The sequence below is a fragment of the Cheilinus undulatus genome, linkage group 15 (assembly GCF_018320785.1).
Source record: "Cheilinus undulatus linkage group 15, ASM1832078v1, whole genome shotgun sequence".
Lineage (NCBI taxonomy): Eukaryota > Metazoa > Chordata > Actinopteri > Labriformes > Labridae > Cheilinus > Cheilinus undulatus.
Genome location: NC_054879.1, coordinates 35,442,153 through 35,465,856, shown reverse-complemented (window position 1 = coordinate 35,465,856; position 23,704 = coordinate 35,442,153). Strand labels below are relative to the sequence as shown.

The 23,704-nt window shown below is 40.8% G+C and overlaps 1 protein-coding gene across 1 annotated transcript; it reads left to right on the top strand.

The window, feature by feature from the left end:
• The first annotated feature begins 17,496 nt into the window (after nt 1-17,496).
• On the top strand, nt 17,497-19,620 carry nr0b1 (nuclear receptor subfamily 0, group B, member 1). Its single transcript, XM_041807282.1, has 2 exons — nt 17,497-18,354; nt 19,062-19,620. Exons 1-2 carry the CDS (start codon nt 17,691-17,693, stop codon nt 19,301-19,303), a joined length of 906 nt encoding a protein of 301 aa, XP_041663216.1. The 5' UTR covers nt 17,497-17,690; the 3' UTR covers nt 19,304-19,620.
• The last annotated feature ends 4,084 nt before the right edge of the window (nt 19,621-23,704 follow it).

Sequence of the window (23,704 nt, the reverse complement as noted above, 5' to 3'; positions counted from 1 at the left end):
AGTATTTTTATGAATAGGTAGATTTGTAAGAAATTTGGTGATTTTATTCACACAAACCTGGTCACAATTCACCCTGCTTGTTAGGGAAACTTGGTGCACCTGAGATGGCTGCTCCCAGCTGAGAGCTGTTAGTGATCAGCAGGGCTGAGAGGCTAAATAGGAAGCAGATTGCTGCACAGTTCAGTTCGGTTGTGTGTGTCAGAGGGTCAGTGCCATCAGTTGGCTCTCTCTTTGTGTTTGAGTTAACAAGAAAATTATTTGAGTGCCTTTGTGTGTATGTATTTGTGTGAGAAAATCCAAACTATTGTTATTAGATTAGATAGACTTAATGAGTGGCGGTGTGAAAACATAATCCCCTGCCACCTTCGTGCAGTTCTTGTTGGTTTGGGTTGGTGGCCCTTGTATAAATTTATGTTTCTTGGGTAACAAGTGGCAAAGAATGTAGAAGTTTCACCATCCATAGTACCACAGCCAAAATATAATGAGTATTTATAAAAATCTTTGCACATAAGGGGTAATGCTGAAAACCAACACTAAATACATGCAACCACCTTAGGTGGTATGGCATTAAAATCTGGCCTCCTTCTGTGACAAATATTACAACACCAGCTCAGGAACACTTTGGAAAACCACTGTCAGTTAACACAGTTCATTGCTGAATCTACAAATATGAGTCAGAACTCTGTAAAATTCCAGAAGCACTGCTGACTTCTCTGGGCATTAGCTCATCTGAGATGGACTGACCTGAAGTGGAGGAGAGTGCTGTGGTTTGGCAAGTCCACATTACAATTTGTCTTTTAAAATGACGGGAATCAGGTTCCCTAGGCTAAAAATGAAAAGGACCAACCAGATTGTTGTCAACTTGAAGTTCAAAAGCCAGAATCTGTGATGGTGTGTTAGTGGCCATGGCATGGGCAACTTGCATATCAGTGAAGGCACATCTGTTGAGGAACTTAAAGACCTTGTAAAGTGAAAATAAATCTGTATTTAGGTTTGTTGTATGATAGGCCACTGTGTTATGAACACCCAGGTCAAATTTCAGTCAGATAAAACATCTCTAGGACTATAAAATCAAGCCTCAAAATCATGAAAATGAGGCAGTAAATTCTGCTCTAGGATTGTATGGGTGTGTCTGTTATTTGAGCTGAAGCCACGCCCACTCATAAGAAATACAGTCCTCCCAAATACTACAATCTGAATGAAAATCTCCAGCAACATTTGTAGTTTAGAGAACAGCTTTATCAGACTGACACATTTCGGCATCTAGCCTTCATCAGGGTCACCCTTATGGCTCTGTGCCAAGGAAGAGACAAAGTCAGTTTTCTGGCTCAAATCTCTGTTTCAATGATCCATGGGCCACTTTGGGTGATAGATTTGGCAAATTTATCTCACAATAAACAACCCCCCCCCAGCATTTAACTGGCTGTTACGTTAGTTATCAACAGACTGTGCTGAGACAAACTGCTCTGGGGGGCGGGTCATTCCCCACTGTGGGCTGGTGACATCATCAGCCCACGTATTTGCCCTGCCCAAATTAAACCCAGCCAGGAAAGAGGTGAAAAACTTGGTTTGAATCCAAAATTCAGTCACATGTAGATCTCAGTGTTTTCACATATTTACAGCAATCTTATTCCAACATATCTGGTTTGTTAAGACACAAATTTTGGATTTCACTTCACAGGGTCTTTAAGATGTACATCAAGCAAATATGGGACAGAACTGAAATTTCAATACTTAAACAGTTACTATCTTCAGATCTCAAATACTTAGAAAATGTTGTTAGAAGTAAAAATAATGTAAAGGCAACCATGCTCCCATCCCAACTTTTCTGTAACGTGTTACAGGCACTGTATTTAAAATGCGTACGTTTATCATTTTGAAAATTTAATACATTTTCTTTGAGTTCAATTTAAATATGTTGAAAATGATAAATGATTGCATTCTGTTTAATTTACATTTTAAAAAATGTCCCAGTTTTTTGGAATCTGGAATGTAGATTAATGAATAAAAAAAGCCTGATTACAGTGTTGGAGTGATTTTTGTTAAAGAAACCTCATTTTGAGTTTTTGTTTTACTGTTTAAGTCTTCAGGTTGTCCGTCCGGTCGTACTTTCCTACATATTTAGGATTTTTTTTTCAGACGTCCACTCTGTTTGAAAGTTGAACTGTTAAGGTTATGGAGGTCAAAGGTCAAGATCATTTGGCCTCTCATTAATTCCTTCTTTAGAGGATTACTTTGAATTGCACTCCCACAGAAAACACTCCAGCCCTTCTTCCTTTCACTGTCTGGTAAATGTATCACTCAGGGGGACACAACTATCAGGTAGTAGTTCTAGTTTGTTCATGTGACACAGCCCCCTGCACATGCAAAAGATGTAGATGTATGTTGTACTGAGAACCAGCACACAGGTGGTTCTTGTTGCCTGTTGTTTGCCAAGTGGTCTGGCTGAACTCAAGACTCCCATGTTCAGGACTGATAGTTTGAGGGGCACCATGTCCCAGATACATGTCAAAGTGGTCTGTCGCTCCTTGTTTTCACCTTATTCCTATCAGTAACAGACTAAAGTGGAAACCTGATTTCATGCACACTCTGTAGTTTCTGTTTAGAGGAATCATTTCAAACTTTATTATAACAGATATGAAACCCACTCTAACTCAATATATTGTTGAACTATGATTGTCTTAAACAAGAGCAAAGTCAGATTCCATCTGTATTTGTTTTTCCCAGCTCTGTGTTCACACTGACAGGAAGCTGCCTCCTTATATTTGTTTATGGGTTGCTGGCTGCAGAAACACTGGGTGCCATCACTGAGACTATGTCCATATTGTATACAGCCTATTGTGAAAACCTTAACATTGTTTTTTCATTACAATAACCAAATATATAAATTGTATTTTTATAGGGATTTAAAAATATTAATGTTAGCTTGCATGACTTAATGCTAATAAAAGCAAAATCTTAACCAAATACAGAAAACTTAGTTGTTTTTTCTCCCCACTCCTGCAGGCTCAGAAATCAAAATCATCATTTAAAGTAACATTAAACATTTCCATTCAACAAAACATGACATATTTTATCACAACATGCAAGAACACGACCCAGCAGCAGTCTGTAAAAGCAAAAATCATTTATGCCCAGACGAAAAGCTTGCAAATCTGCTGCTTTGTTTGTTGTAAGCAGGCTGACCTTGTGTTTATACACCAACCTTGAGCACTGTTACAAAAGGAAAGACAAATAGACTCTGAACCATCATATCACATATGTGTGTGTGTGTGAGTAGAGTGTGTGCTGTTTACACACATTCAGAAATGATTCAAACTATGGGCAGAGCTGCTGTGCTTGTTCACTCAGAGGGTCGGTGTGTCTCTGATTTTGTTATTATCAATAGACAGGGTTACTCCACACAACTCAGTATGAAAATGTAAATCTGAAGGCCATGTTTGAGCAGAGTGGGGGTTTGATGCCACCAACTTTCAGTGTTTGACTCCATTGTATCAGCAAGGCACCACAGGTCAAATAAAGGACTACAGATGAAAACAAATTTGCAACAGCAAATGCTGAGAGATCTGTCTACAAGTCTATGGCAACTTTTCAAGTTAGGATGGGAGTAGAACAAACTGCGTAACTCTACCTCTAACTGACTAGTATTTGTTATTGCCTTCATTAGATAGGTAAGAATATCAGAGTAAACCAACCAGAGGCAGAGTAGGCAGGTCACACTTGGCTGTTTTTAGTGGCATAAACTAAACAGTTGGTGCGATTTTCCATTAGCACACATCCCTCATCATGTCATGACATATATCATATGATATCATAGAACATCATATATCACACCATATATCATATCACACCATGTCATATCACATATCATATCATTTATCATGTATTTTATTATATAACATATCATTTAACATATGGTATGGCATCTGAATTCACCTTTTTATACCCAAATTGAGCCGGCTCTCTAGGCTTCTCTGAGAAGTCAGAAATTAATCAAGCATAACATTCAACCACTAAAACTAATTTTTTTTTGTTCAGAATGCAAGTAAATAACTATAATTTGACACATGAATCAAGAAATATCAATGTGCTTTACTATTTTTTCTGTTTTTTTTGTAAATCAGTAAATTTGAAAATTCATGGATAACAATAATAATTATATTTTAGCATTAAAAATATCATTTGAGTTAAAGAGCTTCTACATATTGGTGTATTAACCATTGCAGAAACATAGAAAATGATTTCAGTTTTACCAATTTTTACCAATGCTGTTAAATAAGGGCAGCTGTGGCATAAACCTTACTTTGGGTGGTGGTCTGATAAATTTGTTAAGCACTGTACATATATATATATATTAGCATGTTACATAATTGTATATATATTGCAACATATATGACATCACTTTTATATCGTATCACGTCATTTCACATTATATATTACACATTACATCATATAATATCACGACATATATTACAACATATCACATATGTCACAGCGTCATATCACATAACAAATCACATCACATCACTCCAGTTCTTATTATACCATTGCATGTCATATCATTTCACATCATATTGTACCCAAGTATTAGTTCTCATACTCACACTTGGTCTTTAAAAATATGTTATTGTTGCATCCCTAGCAAAAACAGATGGTACTAAATAGCAACACATCGGCACAGAAACTGCATCAAGTCAGCACTAACAGTAGGTGGTACTTTGTGTTTGCCCATTTTAGTTAACGAAAGAAAGCAACAGCAAAAATGCACGACCTGACACATCGAAAGTACTGTCCCTAAACCAGTTACTGATGTCAGTTTTGCCCCCGATCATGTCAAGTTTTTAGATGTAAAGATTCCACCAGAGAGGTCAGCATGACTCTGCTTACCAAGCTGGTGTTAACTCCCTCTAAGGATGCTAAATAAATGTCACGGAAATACCAAAACACACAATTAGTTGATCCTTCTAACAAGAACTGTCTGTGTATTGACAAGCTGATACAGCTTCCCTCTCTTTATCATCAACCTCTATTGTTGTCTGAAAACTATTAAAAACACAATGAGCCTTTGCATAAGTGACAAGTTCCTTCTCTACAATGAATGCACCCACTGCTGTCTTATTTTAAGTCCCTCCCACCAGCACTATTCTGCTGCATTACTTATAAAACACAAAAAAGAACCTTTTAATTTAATGTTGAAAACCAGATTTAAAATTATATGATGGAAATAATGATGGAAGTCCATTTGTGTGCTATTTATGAATGTTTGTTGTGGTAAGAATGGACAACCTTGAAGTTTAGAGACACTGAAGTCTTAGGGATGGAAAAACAAGCTTTTGGTTGTGGTCTTTCAGAGCTTTTTGAAGATAAATACTGAAAATAGAGAGAATAGAGAATATCAGGTCTGCCTTATATATTCAAACAAGATCAGAGTCTATTGATGGCTTAAGTGAGGAAAACAATTTACCAACCATGTCTAACATAATCACAAAAGTGCTTGTGTTCCTTCCTTAACAGAATGGCTGACGTCCACCGGGCTTTGTCCACTATTTCCTCTTCTGCACAGAGGCGCTTTCTTTGTTACCAAGGAGACGGATGTTCACATCACCTTTGACTCCTAGAGTTTACATTGTAATTTAATTCAGCCCAAACCAAGTAAATTGGACCTTAAGTTGACCAAACTTAACTTGAAGTTTTATACATGTAATTTCTATTAGCAGGCCGTTCACAGAATTTGCTCTTCCCCTAAAAAAAACAGTAAATGGGCCCGCCCCACTCATGAGATATTGATGGTATCAATGCATGTGTGTTGGATCAGTAGCAATGGTGCTGGCATCCTTGATAACGGTTATACTGTTTTAGATCTGAAAGACAATTAAGCTTTTATTTGGTTTTAATGTTAAGAATATTCATGCTATTGTTTAAAACACGTTTAACCTCTTTTCAACACTTTTAATACATTTCATCTTTTTTTTTTGCCAATTTTTAACTACCGTTTACAACTCATTTTTGACTCATTTTCATTTCATCGTATCTTCAGCCGAGATCGCCATTTATAACCCATTTTCCCCTCTTTTTGACCCATTTCTGACACATCAACCATTTTTCTCTCCGCGATTTCAATATGGAAGCTGCCGTGGATTGGCTTCAAGAGCTGTTTGAGTCTGCCTATTGTAAGCAGACGGCTGACATCACATGGGTTTTGTCGAATTCTTTCTACAGTCTATGCTTCCAGTACATCTAAACCTCACCTTTAACTGCTGCCTCGATCTCCTCAAATGATGCTGATTGGTCAGGTCCACTTTCAAACCTTGCACAGTTGTTTCAGATTGAATCTTTATAAGATGTATTTTCCCAATGATAGACATGGGATCTGTCCAATGCATCTGTCTGGCAAGGTTAACTCACATTTTTCACATTTTGGTGGAAGAGAAATGTGCAATGTCTCGTAATTAGACTCCATCATGATGACCTCATGTACTTGAAGGGGTAGTGAGGCTGACGGCAGTAATAGGATACCCACCTATGGAGTCAGAACACTGGTGGTGATTTTGGGGGTACAGGATCAGATGAGATGTAGAGCTGGACCAGGACACCAGTGAGGTGGCTTGGAGGACGAGTCTAAGGTATGTAGGATGAGATGGGCAGAAGAACTGAGGATCTGGAGTAGATGCTGATTAACTGAATGGAGGTGGCTGGGGTGGAGGAGGACTGTGAAAGAGATTACAACAGATTTAGAATATGACAGGTGCATGATGATTGGTCAAACAAGATTGTGGCAGAATCTGATTAGCTTAGCACTTAAGAGAATGAAGACCTGCTGAGAGCATGAAGAGAGAAAGAATGGAAGAAGGGTATGAACGTGTGGCAATTAATGAATAAGAAGAAACAGTCTTCCTGCTGAGCTCTATATGCACTTGTCCTCTTATGGCTTCCATAGAGATTCTTTTAAACTTACCTTTCTGTGTTTTTTCCATCCTGATTTTATTTTTGATTGATTCTTTTCATCAATGTTGTCTATCTTTGATTATTTTTTGTGTTTATTAAAATGTTTTGCTAATTTTGAGGCTGAATTGCAGCCTCCTTTCTGTGGTCTTATTCACAAAATAAGTAAGAAGAAAAACCTGTTCATTTTACTTCGCTTTCATCACCTTTAAAGCAAACTTGTCTCTTTTCTTCTCTATAACCCTCAAACGCACACATACACACTCATACACTTTCACTCTGCTGTAAGTTGGTGACATGAGTCCTTGGAAAGTGCAGTATTCAATTTGTAACTATTATGGAGACAAGGACACAGTCCTTTATGTGAGCAGCCACTGAGAGAAAATGGAGGCAGTCACTATAGCAACCGCCAGAAGAGCGCCCAACAAATCAACAAACAATGCGGGAGACAAGACTTTTCCAGGAGAGCCTTTTAATGCAAAGCCTTGAATCATACAAAGTTGTCCTCTTAAGTTTTCTGAGACCTGTCTTGAAGTGTGTCTGTGGGTGTCTAAGCCCCAACTGTTTGGTAAAAACCTTGTGTTCTTCTTCACTCTTGTGTGTTCAAGGCCGACGGGGCTGAATGTGCCAAAGAGCTGTCTTCTCAGGTCACGGCAACCTAAAAAATTTCATTTGTGTGACCAGCCTTCGGAAGAAATGCTTACTCCTGCAAAAGCACACAACAAAACAATACTTTATTGAAAACCTTTTGTGTGTTTGCTTGAGCAATCTGCACTTATCAGATAAGAGTTTCAAAGTATTAGTCGTAGGGAGCAATTCAACTAAGAGAGTTTTTACAGCAACATATTTCTTAAGTTGATTTAGAGGAAATGTTGTGAGAAAGCCTGGCGAGGTCCATTAAGACAGTCTTTTTCAAACAGGAATCTTTCTACTGAAAAGCTTTGCATCACCCCGCAATGAGAACCTAAAGCAGTGCGATTACTTCTAACACCACTTCACCCTTCCCTCTTTAATTAAAGTGCTCTGCTTTAACTTTCCCATGCTCCTTGTCCGAGTAAATTCGACTTTGCTGCTGACCTTGGTCTAAATTTCAGCAGCAGACACAAAGCTGCAGCGTGGCTGATGCTGTCTGACTCAGACTGTCTGGGTGTCACAACAATTAGTTATAGATGTGGAGATCATAGATTGCTGAATATGTGCGTGCGTGCTCACATGAACACCCTTTATGATTCTTTTCTGTGTGAACTTGATGCCGTGATATATCAGAGCATTTTGGATGTTAACAGAAGATGGTTGGAGAAGAAAAGAGAGCACTGTGTTCCTGCTTAATAGTAAAAATACTTCCTTTAATGTGAAGTTTGGTAAATTTAGCCAGCATTCCAAGCTGAGTCAGAGTTTCTTGGGTAGAACTCACATTTCAGGCTGTAGACAAACTGTGCCATGTGTTTTATGGGAAGAGTGTTTGTGTCCTTAAAGTTATGTGATAGCGCTGTGAGAAGGCCTCCTCATGCTGAGCTGTTTAAAACTGGGCCTGGGACCAGCAGGCACGGGGCCAGAGTCAGAGTCTGCACCTTGTCATTGAAATTATGAACAAACTGGGTGGTTAAGCTGACACAATGATGTTGATTACTCTATCTGATGGTACAGAGAATGTTTTCAACCATTAGTCCGGTAATTTAGCATTATTTAAAACCACTTATACTTTCAAATTTCCTGGAAATAACAAATGCAGGACATAGAAGTCGTACGTTCATGAGCTGATTGAATTATAGTCTCCAAGTACTTGAAACCAATCACAGCTCATCCTCTCAACAAGGCAGTCCATTTAAATATGGCGTCCTTCTACCTGATCCCTGTGTAATCACCAGTGCTGATTACACTGCAACGCTGCTGGCAGAGCTTTACCTCCACCAACACTGCCTTCTTCTGAGTCTAAAGACTCAAACACAATGGATACAAACGCAGATTCCGGTAGGGGTGTTCAAAAAGGCAGTTTCTTTAATCATCAATAGTTGGTGCAAAACAAGACAAAAATATTCAGCTCATACTCAAAAGATTATCCATGAGGGTCAAAACACAAGAGAATGCTAGGATGAGGTACACAAATGAAACGCTACATGACGGACCTTCAGGAGACGTGATCAAACCACTCAACTGTCATTATAAAGGGGCAGTGCCGCTATGGAGCCGGTGCATAGCGGAAATAAATAAACCATACCGGCCCCAGAGTGCGTCGGCCAACGGGGAGCGTCGTCGTTGTAAACAATCCAGCATGGCTAGAGGGGCGACTCCCTGCATTGGCGGTGTGCTTGGCCAGCAAGCGGTACGGGTTTTTTAAGACTCTACGAACTCCGGGTGTCTTGGTTCATGCTGACGGTAAGAGCAGTACCTCAATATCTTGCAAACTATCGTGCGACAAAAAAATTAGTGGCGTTAATTTTGAGGACTTTTTTGTATTGTAAGGGCACATTTTAAATAGAAAATAGGTCGGGGTATTATAAATGATTAACATGCTAATCCTCTCGAGGGGTCATGTGGGTGGTACTGCGGGAACCGAGGTTCCAGGGCTGCTGCGGTGAGCCATTAGGCCCCTGTATAACCAAAGTGCAAGCTGTGTCTGCATCCTCAGCACAAAATCAGACTTGCCCTTGGTGTGTGTTGACTCCCTGCCAGGGCTGCCCCTTATCTCAGGTTCTGTTTGTGATTTTCATGGACAGAATATTGAGGTGCAGCCGAGGGGCGGAGGGTTTCTGGTTCGTGGACCTCAGGATTACATCTCTGATTTTTGCTGATCACTTGATTCTGTTAGCTTCTTCATCTGGGGACCCCAGCAGGTATCGGGATGGTTTGCAGGTCAGTTCAAAGTGGTTGAGGTGAGAGTTAGCACCTCCAAGTCTGAGGCCATGGTTCTCTGCTGAAGAATGCGTGATTGCTTCCTCGAGTTGGGGAGTGAGTCTCTGCCTCAGGTGAAGGAATTCAAGTATCTAGGGGTCTTGTTCATGATTGAGGGTAAAAGGGAGTCGAGTTGTACCAGAAGAGGGAGTTGAGCCAAAAGGCAAAGCTTTGGATTCACCAGTTGATCTACCTAGCAACCCTAGCCTACGGTCATGAACTCTGGGTAATGACCAGAGATTGCAGATGCAAGTGGCCAGAATTAGAATACGTCTAAAGGTAGCAAAAAAGGAGCCAGTTGAGGTGGTTCAGGCATCTGTTTGGGATGCCATCTGGATGCCTTCCTTTGGGGGTCTTCCAGGTAGGTCTTCCTGGCTGGGAGGAGACCTTGGGAAGACTCTGAATGTGCTAGAGGAATTATACATCCTGTCTGGTCTGGGAACACCTCCGAATCCCCCAGAAGTAGTTGGAAAGTGTTGCTGGGTAGGATGTCTGAGTTGACTTGTTTAGCTTTACAGTAGAGATCTTCATACATGATACTACTTGACCAATCATATCCTTTGCTCAGGCCAGGTTTGGGAACAAACCTGGAAAAAAAAAAAAAAAAAAAAAAGAGGAATCATGAACACAGGAGAGTTTGCCAAGGTATAAACAGCGTGAGTCAGTGACTGTTGATACGGTTTGTTCATGAAAAGAGAATGGAAGAAAAAACAGGTTTTCTTCAAATATGGAAGGACAATGCACATATCTTTAAGCAATAATCCTGAATCACTGTCACCCAGCTCATAAGAACTGCCTTCTTTCAACTCAAAAACACAGCCCGCCCCCATCCATTTCTCTTCCTCTCTGCTGCTGAAACCCTAATCTACGCTGTGTTGCATCCTGACTCGACCACTGCAATAGCATCCTTTACAGCACATCATCCAAAGTCCTAAATAAACCTCAATAACCCCAGTCAGAACTCTGCTGCATGTCTGCTCACCCACATCCACTCCTGTGATCACATCAACCCAACCTTGAAAATCCCTCACTGCAATTCAGAATCCTCACCAACACAGCTTTCAACCAGCAGGTCTCCTCCTATCTCACTGACCCCCTTTACTGTCACACTTCTGACGTCAGTCTCCTTTTGCCACCACTCCCACTCACAACCAAGTACTGAACCAGAGGGGACAGAGCCTTCTCTATAGCTGCCCCTTTCCTCCTGCACTCACTCTGCACATTTATTCAAGACATCCCTGACCCATCAACACTCAAATCAATGCTCAAGACTCCTTTTTCAACAAGCTTTTACGGTATGATTGTACTGTGTATCTTTATGCTGATGATGTTTATTTTCAACCTCACAGTAATGTTGCTGTTAGTCTATTAATCTTTCAATTTCAACTTAGTGACTTTGAGTTCCAAAATGTGCTTTATATATATATATATAAAATTATTGTATTGAAAAAGGATTTATGTCCAAGGCTGCCTATAAAGGGGAGATGAGATGAAGGAGAGAGCTTTCTGGGGCCCAGTGAAATTGGGAGCCCATGGATATCAGCAAAATCATGATCCATTGAAAAGTTATGCTGTAATAATCATTTGTTTGCTCTGCAGTAAAATATAGCATTTGTTTAAAATGAAAACCACTTTTCCTGAGAAAGAATGACCTTTTTTGGGTAAATTGACACTGTGGATGGGACCATCCAACTAAACTATCTGGAAAATAATGATAAAATAATTAGCAAAAGCAGCAACAAATTGGTACAGAGTGGCAAAAAAGTGGGATTAAAGGGGGTCAAGTGGCAAAAATGGGTTGATAGTGGCAAAAGTGACAAAAATGGGCCAAATGTGGCAAGAGAAGTGGCAGAAATTGGTAAAAAGTGGCAAAAATGGCCGAAAAGCTGCAAAAAATTGCTAATGAGTTGCAAAAGTTGCATTAATAGGAGAAACTAGAAAAGCACTCAGAAAGCGCAGACCTCCGTCATTAGCCCTGTCTCCCAGTAGTGAAGAATCCTTTAAAAACATTCCTGGATCCAGACGGTGATCTGGATCACTCCTTAAAACTAATTCGCCAATTACTCCCGGGGTGGAGACACGGTGAGGTAAAGCATTGGCTTCGCTACGTGTGGACTGTCATGGCGGAAGCACCCATGGTCTCACCAGACAGCTGAAAGTCATGGCAGAGGGTGAATATTCCTCTGTTCCTCCCAGCATTGTGAGTATTCTCGCTACAATTTGCTGTCTTTCTCTCTGTTACGCTCCGACTCGTCTCCTCGACTGGGCATGTGTCTTTCAAACTATAAACTCCAAACCTTTGAATAGAAACACACCCAAAATGCTGCTGGGATTGAAGTTACTCATGTCTACCATCTTCCGGTATAAAGTGGTAACAGTGCAGACCTCCGCCATTAGCCCTATCTCCCAATAGTAAAGAATCCTTTAAAAAATTCCTGGATCCAGACGGTGATCTGGATCAGTCCCAAAATCTAATCAGTTCTTCCTTATGCCATTTCTGACATTTTCTGAAAATTTCATGAAAATCAGTTCATGACTTTTTGAGTTAAGTTGCTAATAAATGAACAAACAAACAAACAAACAAACAAACCCACCTGATCACATAACCTCCTTTGCGGAGGTGCACTTATGTTTAAGTTAGTCTAATAAATTGAATACACTACTTTATCTGTGGGCGTTTTTATTATTATTTTATTATCATTATCCTGTCAGAAGAATCGCTAATTTGGAGTTTGTGGAAGATTTTGTATTTTGGTGGAATCATGCAAGTTCATCTCACAAGGGCCCCTTAGTAGTCCCAAACGTGAGGTAGGGGACTGGGTGAGAGCTACAGGCATGAGAATGGGTAAACATATATATAAGGTCTAGACAAGAAAAAAGTATCTTGGGACCATCCTCTAAAATATGCAGGAAACATCTACAAAGGCCTATGAAGGGGAAGGTTAAATTTTGGCTTTTTTGGTCAATGGATAGGTTGCATGTTTGAACAAACTTGTATAAGGGATTTTATCTTACTGACTCCAGATTTTTTTTTTTTTTGCTCATTCTAGACAAGATGGAGATTTAAACTGACTTCTCACCATTAGGTGGGGCCATAACCGGGGTCCAAACTTAGACTACTTTTTTTGCACATTTTTGCAGTGAAAATACACCAATAATGCTACAGAACTGTTGTTTAGCGCTTATGTCAATCATCACCAAACTTCAGAAGGATGATCACACTTTGATCCTTGATACATCCATGCATCAACATCATTACTTTGTTTCAGCACTCCCTTCAGCCACATGAACATTTCTTCTTCTGATTTTTAAATTTTTCCCTTTAAAACATTCAGCCCCCTGCACACCAGTCCTCCTAGGTTTATGATTCTGGTCTGCACATGGATCATCATCAGACCTACAAGAAAACCTCTAAGACCCATGCCCAGAGCCATCTCAATTTAATCTAAGGCATTTTTGATGGGGCCAAATGACTTTTACCTGTAGTAACTCTAGTAATCATTATTCTGTGTTCTCCTACAGTTTCTGGCAAGACTACTGTATCTCACTGAACATGCCCAGATGCAAACGCCTCATTGTAGCACCCCTACTGGCAACAGGAAGTCACACAAATGGATCATTTGTTCATTCTTTACTGTGCAGAACCTTTGATTTCATTCAAATTTCCCATGTATAATCAAGGTCTGCCTCTTTACTCAGTTAAAGTTAATTTCAAGGATTTTCTGCAGCGCCACCTACTGTAAGAAACAAGTAACAACTCTGACATAAAATTTCCAATCTTCTTGAATTTTATATATGATGAATATAGTCCTGCCCAGATTACATCTACACATTAGCATCTGTAGGTGGTATGACAAAGCCATACTCCCACCTATTGTTAAAAACCAGTACTACTTCATATACGAAGTTCATAGTTTTATTGTTATTACACTGAATGACAGTCCTGGGAGTATCTACCTGGTGATTAGATAGAACATGATAAAGGCGTGTGATCAATTTGAATCCTTTTTTAATGGAAGCAAAGTTAATATGAGCTAATTACACTGTAAAAGAGCTGTATTAAATGTTACTGATGGATCATTTCATGCCATCAATAGAAACACAGCGAAGCTTTTACCACTGCATCCATGAGAAACCAAAATGTACAAACTGGCTTTTTATGCTTTCTTTGACTGCGAACATCTTGAATCTTTCACAACATAATGGAACTTGAAGATGCAGTAAAGATTATGAGAGCTTTTGCTGATGGGCGACTTTTTTGTAGCTTTCATCGAGGTAAAAAAACACCTCCTATTTTGGCTGCTGCTCTTCAGAATTTTCTCATCTAACGTATACTGAATTAAAAAGCTCCTTCATTATGATTTGCTGTATGTTTATTACCTTTTCATTCTGCTTTTTACATGTAAAGGGCATTATATCTTTAGCAGGTGATGCATAAAAACATGGACTGCTGCTATTATACATAATAAATTCAAGTAACATATTCAAACCCCGAGCTCCATCTTCTTTATGCTTCCTTTCATTAAATTTAAATACTCTTGATGTCGTGTGCATCATTTTAAAAACATTTCTGAGGGGAAAACGGTGGACTGAAGAGCCACTCAAGTACATCTTGTACAAATTGGATAAATAAACAAAGAGCGACAGAGCACTGTGGCTGTCTTTTCAACTCTGTACTTTTGCAACAAGACATAATGTAATCTCTCCTTGAGACGGAAGGATTTTTATAACCTGCGCTGGCTGGGCCTTGAGCAGGAGAAGAGACAGGCTGGTTGAAGGCTGTTTATCCTGCGGTGTCCTTGATATAAACATGTGAAAAATCTCTCTGTTTTTCTCTCTAAGCCAAATCAATACAAAGACATTCGGCCTCTGAACAGTGCTCCAGCACTACTGCAAAAGTTTTTCTTCCTGCCTCCATTCACAGCCATGTCCTTCAATGCTACAGAGAGGGGACATGGAGGTCCTGCTTACTGCTATTTCACTAACATTGCCATACACTCGATATCATCCTTCCCCCGCACTGAAGGCGATCTTTAACGAAGACCCCTATCTGGGGCAGTATGATGGAATTTTTGACATAGAACTGGCTCAACCTTTTCCCAACCTACTCTATAATAAGTCTGAATCATACACAGAATGAAAGAACATCAACTGCTGGTTAGTTAACCCCCCTTTTCAAGCCTGAGGCCACAAATATACTTGCTTTTTAAACTTTGTGTTTGCATACTCAACTGGCTGTGTCATGACTGTAATTGTTTGCATACTTAACCAAACGCTATGTGTGTTACTGGAGGATATCTCCTGAGTTCTAAAGCCGTATGCAACAGCCTATCAATAGTGAATATTGATCAGTTAAGGCCGCTGATGACCTGCAGCACCATCTCCACTCTTTTCCTCCAACAGTTTCCTCCCTGCATGAAAGAAATAGCCCTGAACTTGTACTTGTACCAGAAGTGCTCATAACTCAAGAATGGTATCATGTTTGAGAGACTGCCATTGTAGCAACTTCTTTACTGTCAATTTTAAAGGGGGCATTCATTTTCAAAATTAACAAACTTGAACTGAAAAACACTTTTAACAAGTTGTTAAGGCCATGAAATATACCAGGGAAATCATCTATCCATACGGTTCCATTCAATCCAACTTTGGAGCCCATTTGCCAAAGTAAGACACAGAAATGGCTTTTTTTAGTAGGGACAGCCCATTTTAGGCTCTTTTGGTTGGTGGATTTATGATTAGGGGTCATTGGGCCTTTTTTGTGCACCCTCTAGAAGGTAAATACTCCAATATTGTTTGGGTATAAGAATGGGCTGATGTGTCTAAGGGTCTAATTTTGAGAGGGACCCAACGGCAGTCAAGATGGCCGACATGGGCTTCACTATACATCCAACCCATGCCGGGAGTCTTCGTGTTGGACTCAGCTGCCAGTGTTTGTCAGTCTTTTTCATGCCCAAGCCTAACCCTTGGTGCTGGATGTCAAATATATCGCCTTCCCCACTGCCTTACCCTGAACCTAACCACTCGGGTTTTAATGCCTAAACCTAACTTTAGATGTATGATGTATGTTATTTTGAAAGTTTAAACCTCTATTTTTATTCTGAGATACACATTGTCTCAGATGAACAGTCTGTGAGAACAGCCATAAGATAAATACAGTCTGCAGCCAGACCCTTCTCAAGCAAGCGATGCTGATTGATGGCCAGAGGCGCTGACTGGACTCCTTTGGGACAACTTCTCTTGGGCGCATCTTTGGGTATAGTTGGCGTGACCATGTGTCTAATAATGATGTGCCCAGGAGAGCAGGGATGGGAAGGGTCAGCTGCCCTATATGGGAACAGCATTTGCACTTTTATGAGCACCTGATGCGCTTTCCTGGGCCCATGTTGGCTGGTAGAGACAACAGTGACAACTGTGTCCGGATCATTAAAAAAAAAAAAAGTACACTGGTATAGAGGACAATTTTTTTTAGTATCCTTTCATGCTGCGAAACTGCTTCATTGCATTTCTGTAACCCTTTGTAAGTTTACTCCTCTATTGCTGAAACTTTTACGTGTTGATTTAAAGGCAGATCATTATAACATTGTGCAGCTGACTCTGTTGCTTCGTACGCCACTTCGACGTCCTTCTTGTTAGTCGTTTCTTGCCTCCTGAGACTCCACCCTGCCTCTTGAGATAGTGTCACACTATGAGATACATGCATGGGCTAAAATGCAATGCTGTCAACCTAAAATTTTCCACAAATTTTCAAGACTGTACATCAGAAGGGGGGTTACTTAAGACTTTTGTCAAGACCTCTCCTCATCATTTTCAGTTTCCCTCAGTTTGGTAACTTGCTTGTTTTTTTCCCCTGGTTAAACTCTTTTGTAATCACCTTTGATTTCCCTTGAGCTGCCTCCCTTCTTCCTCTCTCTCTTGCTCAAGTAGCAGCCAACCCTAACCTGTGATCCCTCTTAGGAGCAATTAAGATAAACCTCTAATTCATCAGCTTTATCCCGACCTGTCTTTCCCAGTCTCTCATTCACTGACCTCCACTTCTCCTCCCTTCCTCTCCTCCTCCCCCCTCCCACCCCATCCTCCTTCAGTGACAGAAGCAAGGAGAGCATTGAGTCATGACATCATAATTCACCAGCTCCTGTTTTCACGGTTAAATCAATATCAGAGTGTCCGAGTCAAGGTTGCGGGCTGGCCTTCACAGCTCAGCTCTTCCTGCTTCTTTCTCATAGAAAATCATATAAATTGTCCCTAAAATAATTAAGCCTTCAGATCCGTCTCTAGCCTGTATTTTTTACCCGGTCCTGTCTGATGAACAGCACTGCCAGAGAGTCAAGGTAACTCTGAGAATAGAACTGATTCCTTGTCTGTCTTTGGCTCTGTCTTCTTTTTCTTTTTATATTAAATAAACCAGTCTTTTATTGTTTCTTTTGATGTTTGGGAGGCAGTGGTGAGAAATAGCAGCCACATGTGTTGATTTTTATGCCCCCTGTTAACATTTAACATGTGAACGAGAAATGATTAATACATGTCTGGTGTTGTTTCTGGGAAAAAGCATCACATTTATGGACTGATGTGTGTTGAATATAAGAGAGCCCCGCAATGTGTGTTTAGAAAGAGAGATAGAAGTAGACGAGGAGGTGGGGAAAGAGGAGGTGCTTGAACCTGGGGAGGCGGAATAAGCAGAAAGTCTGAACTAGCTTTCAAAGCGCGAGGACAGACGGGAGCTAATATAAACGTGCTGCCCTTCACTCGGGGCTATCAGGGGCTAAAGAAAACAGCGCTACCTCCGGCTGACCTCCACAGCTTCAAAGAGAAGAGCGGGGCGCGCGGAGCTCCAGCTCATGTAGAGGCGGCACGCGGCCATGGCCACGCTGGAGGGCTGCCGCTGCCGAGGCGCGAGCGGCAGAAACAACAACAGCATCCTCTACAGCATTCTGAAGAGTGACAACCTCGCCACCGCGGAGGAGCAGCAGCAGCAGCAGCAGCAGCAACAACCCCAACAGCGGCAGCAGCAACTGCAACATCTGTTCCACAAGTCCTCCACTTCCTCCTCCGCCACCACCGCCCCAGCCTCCCTGCACGAGCTTAGACAGCAGGCGTGCTCGTGCGGCTCCACGCGGCGCCGGGGCGTCCTTCGCTTCCCGCAGGTGACGTGCAAAGCCGCCTCGGCTGTTCTGGTGAAGACGCTGCGGTTCGTGAAAAACGTCCCGTGTTTCCGGGAGCTGCCGGAGGACGACCAGCTGATGTTGATACGCAGCGGGTGGGCGCCTCTGCTCGTGCTGGGGCTCGCTCAAGACCGCGTGGACTTTGAGACGACGGAGACGGTGGAGCCCAGCATGCTGCAGCGCATCCTCACGGGTGTACCGGACAGGCAGAGCGAGGTGCCCGCCGGGCAGAGCAGGGGGGCGGTCGGGGTGTCTGTGGTGGATATCGAGGCTATCAAAGCGTTTCTGAAGAAGTGCTGGAGTGTTGATATCAGTACGAAGGAGTATGCTTACCTGAAAGGAGCTGTGCTCTTCAACCCAGGTAGGTGGAGGCGTTCATACCAGCGCACTAAAGTTATATTAAACAGGTGGCATGGGGCTGAATAGCATAGAGACTGCCAGAGCACCTGTCAGACAAAATGAAGGGTATTTTATGCCCTTTATTTAGCTTTTACATATGTGGAAGGCATGCTTTCTATTGATTTTATATTGTATATAACATTTTATGGCTTTAAATTTGTTTCCAAGAATATTCTTTGCATCTAAAGTCCTTTAAGCATACTTTATTTTCAACTGTACCCTTGTTGTTGCTCAATTGTTCTTTTAGTGCAAATAATATGTTTAAAAATCAAGTCAGATTGATGTAATCATATGTTTTAGACTTGATTGCATCTACTTATTGCATTGGAAACCATTCTAAATTTAATCTCTCAAGCAAAATATAATCTAATTTATGCCATTATTTAGCTATTACTTATGTGTCAGGAATGTCTATATGGATTCTATATTATATCTAAAATTCATTAGCTGTAAAATTGTCTTGAAGAATAATTTAAGCAATCAAAAATTCCCCAAAACATGCATTTCTTTTAAGCAACACCTCATCTGCTTCCAACAGTATGCTTGAAAAGAAGTCAAACTGATGTAATCCCATGATTTAAGTTTGATTGCACCCTCTCATTGCAATGAAAACCATACTAAACATCTCTCATCTCTTACATGTCCTGTGTCTCCCCTTTCCTCCTCCAGATGTTGAAGGTCTGCGCTGCCTCCACTACATCCAGTCCCTGCGTCGCGAGGCTCACCAGGCTCTGAACGAGCACGTGAGGCTGATCCACCGCGAGGACACGACGCGCTTCGCCAAGCTCCTCATAGCTCTGTCCATGCTGAGGGCCATCAGCCCGCTGGTGGTCGCCCAGCTCTTCTTCAGACCCGTTATAGGGACCGTCAACATTGAGGAGGTTCTCATGGAGATGTTCTACGGGAAGTAGGTCACTGTCCATGTGCGTGAACTGGGTCGAATTCAGCAGATGGAAGCTGCAGGATGAACTGAAATGCTCCTTCTTTGTGGGTAGAGCATGGGGGCAGATGAGGATATTAGGGACTGCATTTACAACTACTGTTTGAGTAGATGGTCTTCAAGGACTGTGACCAGCCCAGTGCGTGCGTGTATGTATGAGAGAAAGAAAGAGTGTGTTGAAGGTTGAGATGTTTAAATGAGGAAAAAACAAAGCAGCTGCTGGAATTCATAACTTATTGTTTTTCTATAAAATATTTTTCTATAATAAAGGATGCTCTCCAAACTTTCCTTCTTTGACTGTCCTTGTGCTTCTGCATGTTTGTGTTTGTATATCAGCTCTGACTTAACTGACACACTTTCCTGAAATCAGTCCTCTACAGAATCTTCTACAGGAGATAATATTAAACAATACGTAAGCAAAGATAACTTAAATGCGCTTACAAGTCTTGACGCATTTACCTTGAGAAGCCTGAGTCATGCTGATTCATGCCAGATACAGACGGTATAGTTAAAGTTTTACAATGCCATCTCTTGATTGAGTTAGCAAGGATGCAGTCATCACAACAGCTGTTTACTGCCCTGCACAGCTGGTAAAGAGGAGAGTTTGAATTTAAATACAGCTGAAATGCCGTGTTAGGCCACCAGAGTGCAACAGAATACCACAGAGAAGTTCTGTTCTGCTTGGCCCTCTCCAAACACAGAGACAGGTGCAGAAAAAGTAGAGTTAAAGTGCCTCAGGGTAATTTTCTCCCTGTCCCTCCATCTGTAGCCATTACAATGTAGGATTTTCTGCAGCAGACTGAGAAACCCCTGATAAAAAGTATCTGGAGGAAAGATGCTTCTCCAAAAAGAACTATCCTGCAGAGTGCACATAAATGCAGATACTCACTTGAGGCTTATGGGAATCATCATGCAGCTAAAATTCAATAGAGATCCATGTGGTGAAATGCCCATACGACATGAATGTATGCCACTGACAATGGGACAAAGACTCTTCTCTGCTGAAGTGCATGCAGTATGCCTAAATGATGTTACATAATGAGTCCCCAGACGCCTGAGTCCTGCTCCCAGCATCCATACTACTTAGTCACCGTGCAAAGGCCAGATGGCTTGTACTCAAGCACAGTCCCCAAGGCTTTGTTTGGCCTGCTCACAAAGTAATCTAACCAGAAGGTTAGCATTTTACATTTAGAATGACAAGGCTCTGATAATTCTTGGATTAGAGATGTGACCAAATTAAGTAATGGATGTGAAAATAATCTATATAAGGGAAGGTAAAAGCCTGACATTTGGTCTGCTGGGGTGAAAATAGAGGAAAGATATCTCTATGAGCAGATCTTTTTGTTCTGCCAAGAGAACTGTCACAGCAGCAGTTTAGTTCAGTCAATAGAGAAAGCACTGCTACATACAGAGGCTCCAGCCCTCAGCACAGCACAAGTTCGACTCTTGGCTTTGGCCCTTTGATTCAGGCAAATCCTACCCTATGTTTCTGCCTCTTTAGCTGGTATTTATTGGCACAAAAAACACCAGCTTATTGGCACAAAAATCTGATCTTTTTGCTGTTAACTAAGTCTGCACTCACTGCAGCATAAGAAGTAGTTTAAATATTGCTCTAAAATAAAAGTTTTCAGCATTTCTGTGAGTAAATCAACATCTGTAACCCCTTGTGTTGCTTTTATGTTCTTTGTTTGAAAATGCACAGTTCCAGTTGAAACCTTTCACACCAAAGTCTAGCACTGCCTGTGCAAAGTGACTTTAAATAAAGAATTATCAGACATTTTTAGGAGGCAGAAGTGAAAATGATTGTACTTCAACAAGGTATTTCATTATCTTAGAGGCTCTTTTAGCACAATTAGATTGAGCCAAAATTCATGTATGTAAGTTGAACTGCATCATCTGTGCCCATATGATGCATAATTTTTTTGATATTTAATCATAAATTTGTGTTTCAAATTGCTTAAAATTAGTGCATACAACTGCAGGTTTACAGGAAGTCGCCCCCTTGGTCGTCCTTGTTTGGGCTTATCCCAGGATGTTTAACCTGATCATAAACCAGGTGTATAACATGGCAACCTTTGGGCCAAGTGCAAGACCGTCAAAATAAATCCCTCCTTTATAATCAAATATGAAATATTTGAAAGGTCCAATAGTGAAGAGCTGCAGCATAGCATCACATATAGTGTAGAGTTACATGTCTTGCACAAGGACACATCCGCATGTGAGTGCAGGAGCTGGGAATCAAACCCCCAGTCTTTTGGTTTAGCGATGACAGAATCTAGCTTTTAAGCCACAGTTGCCAAAAATGGTGTTGGTGCATGTTTTGGAATAAACGTGGGGTTACAGAGCAAGCTAGGTGTATGGGAATCAAATTAGTGCAGGTAATACTGATCTTTGACCAGAAGGCTCTAGCTTTTTAATCCTCAAGTCCAAGTGTTGGTTTATTCCAAATCTGATTTTTAAAAGTCCTTCTATGCAGGATACCTCAACCTCAACCTTACACCTCCCAAATGTCTAGGTCATTCTTGAGTCACGGACATTTGTGCTAACTTTTAAGAAATCCCTGGAAGCACACTTGAGATTCTGCTTTCTAAAGAGTGGCCGACGTACAGCCTGCGGCTATCATTGGCACTAAGGCATAAAAAATGAGTGGTAATGAAAATCAGAATAAAATTAAACACATGGGGCCACTAGTGACTTTGTGAGTTTGTGCAACCCATGTACAAAGGCTGCTGTCCTCAAGGTGGGTGGTTTGGGTCCAAGTTTGGCCTGAGGCTCCTTTCCTGCATGATACTCCTCTTTCTCTCTTTCAAGTTTTGGACTGTCCCTGTCATAAAATCCCAGTATCAGTAGTATGCACAGTATATTAGCTGTTATTTTGCTCTTCTGGACAAAGTAGCCCTAGCAGATTGTTCCTCAACATTCTGCTTGAGTCACTCTCCTAAATTCAGGGCTCCAGCCTCAAGTCCCTCTGTCACTGGGGTTGCAGCATTCCAGCAGTTCTATATTATCTGCCCTTGCCAAAGAATACCTTGTTCCAGCAGCTCACTTGTCATTTGGGCTTCCATGGTTCCCCAACATCTGACGCAGAAGTTGTCCATGCTTGAAAAGCTCTTGTTCTAACACGCTCATATCTGAGGTATAGTCATGTAGAGGTAGGAGTAAATTGGATGTTTCTGTAACATCAGAATATTTGCTTTAACCATACTCTCCAGTTGAAGTGCCAGCCTTCGTTTTCTTCTTATAACCAATGAAATTGCAGGTAGCTGGCAGAAGGTTATGACCTTTTCTTGGCTTATTTGTTCTTTGTTTGTCTCAGTAAATCATGCTATTTAAGACAGAGCAAAGTAAGAAACTTCCCCAGAAATTTACATTAGTAAAACAAAAATAACACATTAAGCTATTAAGTTCAGTAATGCAAGTACAACAGCATTTCCCAAAAAGTTGGGACGCTGTGTAAAATGTAAATAGCTGAAAGTCAACATTGGATGCTGTGCTCTTCTGGGCCTTCAGGCAGCATTAAATTAAAAACAGACACACTTCTGTACTAGAAATCACTGCATGGGCACAGTAACCCTTCCAGAAATCATCACAGTTAGCCATGCCATCCACAAATGCAAGTTAAAGCTGTCTCATGCAAAGAAAAAGCCACGGTCTTTCTGGGCCAAAGCTCATTTAAAATGGACTGAGGCAATATGGAAAACTGTTCTGTGGTCAGATGAGTCAAAATTTGAAATTCTTTTTGGAAACCATCAACACCATGTCCTGTGGACAAATGAATAGAAGGACCATCTGGCTTGTTATCCTGGCACAGTTTAAAAGCATGCATCTCTGATGGTATGGGGTTGCATTAGTGCTGAATGATGAAAAGTATATAGTTTTAGAGCAAAATATGCACCCATCCAGATAACACCTCTTTCACAGAAGGCACTATACACATACAGCATACAACATCATAAAGAGTCCAGGTTAATAAAAAAAAGGGTATATAAGATTTGCAAATCATTGCATTCTGTTTTTGTTTACAATTTACACAGTACCCCAACTTTTTGGGACTGAAGTTTTAAATGTTTAAGGCTCTTACCACCCCAGAAATTTCATTTGTTTTATTGATTATATTTCAACCAGTCATAGTATTTTAAGAAGTAGTAATGCCGTTCACTCACATTTTCTTTTGCACCAAAAATATCACACCAGATTCTTGTATGTGTTTACATATGAACCAGATTCTGATTTCAATCACAAATAAATTGCAATCTTGCATTTAAAATGTTTTCATGATGTTTTTATGAAGCTCAGTGAAAGTTTAAGCAGGAAGACTGTTTCTACTCATTCATTATTTATAACTCATTCATATCTCTCCCTTCTTCCATTC

Bases quoted from the DNA above. Each gene is read 5' to 3' on its own strand.
- nr0b1 (XM_041807282.1), top strand. From the start codon at position 17,691: ATGGCCACGCTGGAGGGCTGCCGCTGCCGAGGCGCGAGCGGCAGAAAC. The intron at 18,355-19,061 runs GTAGGTGGAGGC...TTCCTCCTCCAG, and splicing joins AGCTGTGCTCTTCAACCCAG to ATGTTGAAGGTCTGCGCTGC.